This window comes from Nuphar pumila, chromosome 4, assembly GCF_984573655.1.
Source record: "Nuphar pumila chromosome 4, dmNupPumi1.hap1.1, whole genome shotgun sequence".
Classification (NCBI taxonomy): Eukaryota; Viridiplantae; Streptophyta; class Magnoliopsida; order Nymphaeales; family Nymphaeaceae; genus Nuphar; species Nuphar pumila.
Genome location: NC_143252.1, coordinates 116,612,320 through 116,620,772, shown reverse-complemented (window position 1 = coordinate 116,620,772; position 8,453 = coordinate 116,612,320). Strand labels below are relative to the sequence as shown.

The window sequence follows — 8,453 nt, the reverse complement described above, 5'->3', positions numbered from 1 at the left end:
GAAAAAATATTTGTGCAAGTATATTGCACCTGATCTTTTCATGCATCAGAGGGGCATTGCTTGGGCCTTAAAGATGCCTTGATGCTTTGGATGGATGGCAGTGGACCGGGGGACAATGGGGCTCCGCCCCACCTCACCCCCATTTGAATCGGGGATGAAGAGCATGAAACGGGGATGGAGGCAAGGATGAAGGTTAAAATCTATCCTCGTGTGGGGATGAAGGCAGGGATGGACTTAAGCTTTTCCCCGCCCCGCCCCATCCCCAATCCTTTAAGGGATGACTATAGACTAAGGGGAAACGGGGGCCCGCCCCCGTTTGGACCGGGGATGGAGGCGGGGATGGAGGTTCAAATTTTGAAACGGGGCGGGGGTGGAGACCTTGTCCCCCACCCCACCCCCGCCCCGGTCCACTACCATCCCTATCATCTATTGATGCTTGACTTTGAATAGGGATGGGAATGGACTTGGGCAGGGGGAGAGCACAAGGTCTCTACCCCCGTCTCAAAACCCGAACCTCCATCTCTGCCTTGATCCCCGTACGGGGATGGATTTTAACCTCCATCCCCGTTTCATGTCCTTCATCTCCAGTCCAAACGGGGGCGAGGCAGGATGCGGCGGGGCGGGGGAAAGCGTAAGTCCATCCCCGTTTCATGCCCTTCATCCCTGGTCCAAACGGGTTGAGGCGGGGCGGGACTCCGTTTTCCCCCAGTCCACTGCCATCCCTAACTCTGAATTTTTCGTTTTAAAGTACTATGTACAAAAGGTTAAATTTGCTTTGTCTACTTTCTCAGTCAGTGAAGATGGTGGTAGCTTAGCGCAGAGAGACAAATCAGGTTATTCGGAAAATATCGACCTGAAATCAAAAAAATTAAGTGGCAATGATGCAATTAAATATAATATGACTTTTCTCTGCATTCTTTGATACACAGATACCATGCTACCAGTTTCCAAACATGGTGAGGAATCAGGAGTAGTTGAAAGCCTGAATTGGAGTTGTTTATGCTTTCAAACAAAAGAGGGAGTAACAGCTCCTCCTAAATTCATTTCTCTTGAAATCCAGTAGTTGTACTTCCACATACTCCTTGCAACTCTCTCCAACACGGGTTTTCAAACAGAGCCAAGGGAACATGATACAAGGATCAAAATGTAGTAACCATGTGACTATTGTGAACAATATCGACTATGCAACCGCTGTGAACTATTTTATGTAGTCTGAAACTCTCTTTTTACACTACCCATGTAGAATTTGGTATTTTTGTTGCATTCATTGCGTAAGGCTATAAGATTTTTTATCTTTGTTCTCAAAAAGTCTCTTCATCCAAAAACACTAAATTAAGCAGGCTCTGACTTCAATCTTTCAATGTTCTTAAGTTCTCTTCATTCAGTTTTGATTGTTATTTCTCTCTATAATGTTCTAGAGTATGATCATGGGGCTCCCAAACTTTCTGGTTCTTTAGTTATCTTCAACTATTCTTCTACATTCCATGTACATGAGCCAGATTTTAAAGTACCTTAGCTGTTCCTTCCCATAGTTCATGAAACACTTCCATTTACATATCAGCATATTATGGTCTAAAACTGCGGTAGGAAGAATTCCTCCCTCCAATTTGCTGATAATATTTTCTTTTCTTTATTTATTGTTGATCCAGGTGAAAACTATGTTCAAGATCACTTTAGACGTCCCTTTAAAAGAAATAAATTCATGAAACTAGGCAGTGACTAGAGAACCGATCGAAGGCATTTCAGTTTTTACATACAGGTTCAATACATATTTGCAGTCTGCTATGATCACCTAATTAAGGCTCTAGATTCATCAGTAATGCCTCCCAACCATCGTTTCACTCTCAAGATGGGATAGTTATTAAGATAAATACCTGCCATCATGAACTCATTGTTTTCGATCATTGAAGATGCCATGGATAATATGCATTCTTCCTCCTACACATGCACTCATGTTACACTCTTAGGGTCTGAAGCATATGGTGTAATGCATTTATCTCCAATTGAAAAAAGAAGTGCAGTGTCATTTTTTTCTCGACACACAACATGCAGTTCAAAATAAATATGAAATTAGGCTTAAAACAAAAGTTGCCCCACTTAAAATCAATTCCTTTGTGCAACAGTTAAAAAAATGTGTGCATAGGAGAATTATCCCGAGGCTAAATGGACAGATGGACTAATATAGAAAATTTGATTACTAGAATGTCTCTTTGCAGGCGCTTGAACAAAGTATAATGAAATGTAGATTTCTTTTGCTTTTTTCGAATAGGCCAACTAAAGTGCGCTTGTTCATTTTGTAGATGTTAATGTGCAAACCAACAACTGTAGGTCCTGCGCTGAGATTCAACCTTAGTTGGAAGAGGGCGCACTTGTTCATTTTGTGGTATTGATGATTAAAATTTTCCCTTTTCTCTCAAACAGACCAGTACGTTACTTTTTTAGCTAAGATGATTCTATTTAACATTAAGCCTCCACGAAATTATCGGTGTACCAACCAATTGCAGGAAAATGGTCCGGCTCAAATGTTACCAATATGTATGTATCTGTCATGTTGCTTCTAATCATAAAAAAATAACAACTAACAATGACAATGTTACCAGTGTTTGGCAATAAGGCTTTGCCAAGCCATTATTGGCAATTTCACATACTTGGTGTAATGAAAGGAAACAAAACTATAAGCGTGACTCATGAGTCATGAACAGACTTTGTCACAGTGTCAGTCAAGCCAAGAGTCACCCTTGTTAATATGCACACTGTGAATGTGAGAGATCTTGTCGAGATCCTCTTGCCTTGCATGTGTTTTGTACCTTTCCTCCAGCACCGGGCAGGCTTTGATGGTGAGTGACTTGAGCCTCTGCAGGCGTTCAACCTCATCAGGTAGCGAGTATATCATAGCGCAATCCTCAATGCCCAGCCTTTGGAGCTCAGTCGGCTGTGCCTCCGACAGCCACAATGTCTCCAACTGAGGGCACCTCGCCACAGTCAAGTTTTTCAAACGAGGGAAGTGGGGAAGCATCTCCAATTCTGGGCAACTTCTTACAGTCAGTTCCTTCACTAGAGGCAAGTGAGGCAATTCCTTCAGCAACCTGCAGTACTTCACATCCAGTTGCTGTAGGGAAGGTATGCTTGACATCGACACCAACTTTGGAAAGTTTGTGATGTCCATGCGAATGAGAGATGGAAAGCAAGGCAACTCTATCAACTCAGGACAATACTCTGCATCCAGTTCTCTTAGCAAAGGCATCCTCGGCAAAACATGAAGTTGGTCACAGAATCTGATGCCCATGCTCTTCAGAGATTTCATTTCTGGCAAGGAAGACAGGCTTCTACACCCGTATATTTCTAAGTCTTCCAGAGTCTGCAGTTGTGGTAAGTTTGTGAGCCCACCACAGTCCCTGATATCCAACCTTGTGAGTGAAGGAAGGTCTGGCAATGAACTCAAGCTGCTACAGTCCCTCATCTCCAAACTTGAGAGGGAGAGCAGGTCAGGCAAAAGACTGAGGCCCTGGCAGTCTATGAGGATCAGTTGCTTGAGTGGAGCCAAGTAAGGCAATGCCCTCAACCTTGGGCAGCCTATTACACTCAGTTTGGAGAGGGCCCCCATTGCTCCTTGCTTTATTTCCATCACCCATTCCTCCCAAACGTCCATTCGATCGAAAGTGAGCTGTGTCAGCTTCTCGAAACCTCCTGTCTTCTTACCAGTGAACCCTTCATCCGCTTTCTTCACCTTCTCGGCTTCGGAAATTCGGAGGTTTGTTAAAGATGGCAGCAGTCCTAATGGTGGCAGTTGTTCCAAGAATGGAAAAGACTGAAGTTTGAGCTTCCTCAAGTTGGGGAAGTTGAAGCTGGAAAACCAACCATTGGGGAAGCTTCTTCCTCTGTAATCGACCATCTCAAAGATTTCGAGCTGTTGTGGGGGAAGCAGGGATCCAAATAGGCCCTCAGTGGCTTCTGAGCTCTTTTCTCCAATCAACTTCAAGGATCTGAGATGGTGTTTGCCTTTGAGATTGGCTTCTGCAGCCTCCTCTTCACTGTTAATTCTTTGAAAGAAGTATATGCCCAAGTCTCCTCTGAGGTTGTTCAAGTCCTTGAGCTCAGCTATGCTGGCTTCATCCTCTATCCTACCTTCACGACCCAAGATGAATTGAGTCAGGGTCCTTAAGTTGGTCAAGCGCCCGAGTCCAGCAGGAAGATGTTTCAGATATCTTGTATTGTCCAAGTCAAGATGCCTCAAATTATAGAGCTTCTGAACACTCTGGGGAATTCTGCAAATTTGAGTTCCATAGAGATCTAGAGTCTGCAGATTGCATAATTTGCCAATGGACTCAGGCAACGACTTTGTGTCTCTAGAAGCCTTGAGGTACTTCAGAAGTAGCAGCTCCCCAATTGATTCTGGTATCTCTGAGATGCTGGCTCTCCCCAAGTCTAGAACCCTCAGATGCATGAAGTTTCTGGGGAAGTTCCCTGGGAGTTCTTTTCCCTTAGGTCCCAACAAAGTGCGCAATTTGCTTCTTTTCTGCATCGAAAATTCTTTGATCGAGCACTCCTCTGAATCTTCCATTGACAAGATTCGTGCATTCGAGTCTGTGGCTGGTGATGACGAGTACTCTTTCCCTGCGATGCTGAGTGCGAGGTCATGCACAATGTCATGCATCTTGAATCTAACAATCTCCCCATTGATGCTGTCTGTCTTCTCGACTTGGAGTAGAGATCGACCGGCTAATTCTTCCACATATTCATCCGCCCTCGCCTCCATCTCCCCTTCAGCCTCTGAAATGTATCCTTCAGCCATCCAGAGCCTAACAGTGTGAAGTTTTTCAAACTCGAAATCCTTTGGGAAGATGGAGCAGTACATGAAACAGGGCTTCAGGTAACAAGGCAAATCATTATAGCTCAATAAGAGAATTGGGAATAGATGTTCATGATTAGAATTTGCAGGCTTCCAACTCCAGAACCTGCTGTTCACAACTGCATCCCAATCTTCCCTTGCTCTTCTCTTAGAGAACATGACTCTCCCTATGGTCTTTATTAGAAGAGGAAGACCTCTGCACCTCTCAACCAGTGTCTCTGCTATGTCCTTCACGCTTTCCAAATCCTTTTCCTCCTCGCCCCTTCTGAGGGCCTTGTTAAGAAACAGAGACCAGCTTTGTTTTGGTGTTAAAACATTCAGAGGATGTGCGTAGATCACACCCATGCCTTCGGAAACATCAAACTTTCGAGTTGTTATCAGAATCCTGCTTCCAGGCTCAGCCCTCTGCAAGGTGGCCTTCAAATCTTCCCACCAATAAAGATCCCATACATCATCAAGCACAAGCAAGAACTTATTACCTGCTATGCATGTGCTTATCTCAGTGTGGAGAGTGTTGAGTGCAGTATCTTGACTGATGCTGTGACCATCCATCCTAATTGCTTCCAGTATCTTTGCAGCCAACCATGCCTTGTTGGGCTTCTCAGAAACACATACCCACATTACCTTCTGGAAGTGTCTCTGCACTCCAATATCCCAAAAGACCTTCCGGGCAAGAGTGGTCTTTCCGAGTCCACCCATACCAACAATGGAGATCACAGAAACATTACCCTCACTCCCATCCTTCACCAACAAATCAACTACCATTATTTCGTCGTTGATCCGTCCTACGATCTCTGATTCGATCATGGCCGCCGTCGTTTGCCTGCTACTTCTGCTGCTCCCCCCACCTCTCATAGCTCTCTCCACTTGATACCTATCAAGATTGTATTTATCTTTCTCCTTGGAGATATCATCCAATCTTTTGTTGATGTCCTTAATTCTACTACCAATCTCATGCCGGAAAATAATTCGTTTGAAGATGCAGAAGTTGAAATTACATACCGGAATTGCTTCTCTCCTCCGGCGCGCTCGTGCTCTGAACATGTCGATCACATCCTCAGCATCATAGGCTACATCTTTCAAATTCTCAATCCAAATTTGCAGCAGGTTGTCGGAGAACTTCTTGTGCACCGCATCGGCTAGCACTTCAAGAACGGTTTTGAGCTCGGATTGCAGCCTGTAAAGCTCCTCTTTCACTCCCCATACGAGTGTGACCTCTTCTGCGATCAGAGTACCCACTTGGTCCAGCAAAAGAGTGCCCACTTTGTCCAGCAAAGTTGTCACCAACCATTCTGCCATTGTCTTTCAAGGACTGGTTAACCAATTCAAGGTTCAGCTGACACCAAGAACAAAGGAAGGTGAAGCTCAAGTGCTTAACAAGAGGTTGCAACTAACCTTGAATGAATGAAGAAGGGATTCATTGACCCCAAAAGTCAAGTAAACTGATGTCATGGTGCCTGCCCTACAGATAATTGAATTTGTTGTGGTTGTGGATGGAAGCTGCCTGCCAGCCATAGCCGGCATTAGATATTTTCAAACTCATGCGTCGGAGAAGTTAACGTGCAGAGAACCACTGACTGTGATGTATTAGATCATTTATAAAAAGCGACGTGCTCAAAATTTGCGTTATTACATACAACCCAATTACTTATTTTAAAATAATTAAAATACCCTGACGGTTTGCCTCCTTTAGGATGGGAGTGGGGAGGGGAAAATGGAGCTCCGCTCAGCCTTGCCCCATTTGGACAGGAGATGAAAGATATAAAGCGGGGATGGAGGGCAAAATTTTGAGACAGGGCAGGGGTGAAGACCTTATCCCTGCATCTGCCCCGGTCCACTGCCATCCTTACAAGTATGAAATGGGTTAAAATATTTGCTGAAATTGATTATTATTACATCGCTTAGCAAAGCCCTTTGTTTTTTCATTTGTTTAACTTAAACCTAACCTGAGCTCCAAAAGGGTTAGTTAGGGTAGTGGAGCAGGCCTCAGCTATCACACGGGCAGTTGGATTCGATTCTTGCAGGTAGGGGTGGCAAAACCTGACACGACCCGCCAACCCGCCTCTTAGGCTAGGTTTAATAAACGGGCTGACCCGCCTAACCCGTTTATTAAACGGGTCGGGTTCGTGTTAGGGGTATGCTAACCCACCAACCCGGCTGACCCGTTTAATAAATGGGTTAGGCGGGCGGGTCAACCCTCCAACCTGACCTGCCAACCCGTTTACCCGACCCAACCCGTTTATTAAGCGGGTTGGTGGGTCGTGTCGGGTTACCCATTTAATAAATGGGTCGGGTTCGGGTTGAGGTATGCTAACCCGCCAACCGGACCCGATTGCCACCCCTACTTGCAGGATCTACCTTTTTGCATAAGCCGACACCCGACATAGACCCTGGGAGCGAGGGTCCTAGCCTCGGAATTTTAGGCTGTCTGGACGGTGACTATGTTTCCGTGTTTTTTTTTTTCTATTGGAAAGGTAAGCTGGGGTTAGGCAGACCCCCACCAGTTAATGTTATTATTCAATTGTACCACTGGGTTTTGAACCTGCAACGTCCCACCACATGGAGACATGCACTGACAGCTCCTACCAACTACAGGGATCACCTGTTGGTCAGCTTGTCTGGGTTATAAATAAAAGAAAATTCAACTTACCCTTATAGATGTGATCAGCATGCTCTTCTTAATAGGCTGCTTTTTGTATAATTGGGATCTGACTTGTGTACAGCTTTTTTGGCAATGCAAAAATCTAGATCTATAAAGTGCATCAGTTTTTCTTGATTAAAGAAAGACATGTTTTTTGTCATAAGAACATGATTAAAAGGTCAATTCCCACAAAATCAACTGTTTGATGCATCTACGGGGTTAGATTAGCACTGAGAAACCCAACCAGATTATAGGTATAATTGATTGTAGCAAATGCATATCTATTTAAAATAACACCTTTATGCTTTCCATATAGAAAACTCATTCTATACATTTTAATCTCTTATGTAAAAAAAAAAAATCAACAATGAAGGTGTCTTAGTCACTTTTGCTTGGTAAAGTGACGGACCAACTAATGACTTTTAAAGATCAAGCATGTTTTTGAAATATAAGGACTAAAAGCAGGCAGCCAAATATAACCAAAATGTTAAAAAAGTGTAATTCAATAAATAGCTGACAAGTTTGGTGGAGCTTCCTGAATTACTACTATAAAAGGAAAATAAATTTAGGGGGTTAGGTGCAAATTTTGCTCAGTAAAAAAGATCGGGTGCAATGGCATTGCACATTTTAAATGGTGAAAATATCAGATGCAATATGATTTCACAAATATTTGTGCATTAAGCACTTGATCACCCTTCATCTTGGGGACAGACCTGTCAGTTGTGAGGCCCAAGGCCTGATGGAGGGCAATCAGGTGGTTAATGCATAAATCAGGATGCATTGACCAAAGAATAAACTCTCAGGTAAACACAATGAGAATACAACTTTGCAAGATAATGAGCTAAAAAGAATATTAGATAAAAAAAACCTTCTCATTCAATGTGCATTACACCATGCTCACCTAATCTTATCATTGACAAAGTTTTCCTGCAACCCTCTTTCAAGGTTGCTTAGGTCATCACT

General features: G+C 43.7%; 1 protein-coding gene across 1 annotated transcript; it reads right to left on the bottom strand.

Annotated features, from left to right (window-relative positions):
• Positions 1–2,716: 2,716 nt before the first annotated feature.
• On the bottom strand, positions 2,717–6,148 carry LOC149840748 (disease resistance protein RGA2-like). Its single transcript, XM_090005130.1, has one exon. The coding sequence runs from the start codon at positions 6,146–6,148 to the stop codon at positions 2,717–2,719; it is 3,432 nt and encodes a 1,143-aa protein (XP_089861256.1).
• Positions 6,149–8,453: the final 2,305 nt, after the last annotated feature.

Coding starts and splice junctions, on each gene's coding strand:
- LOC149840748 (XM_090005130.1), bottom strand. CDS start 6,148: ATGGCAGAATGGTTGGTGACAACTTTGCTGGACAAAGTGGGCACTCTT.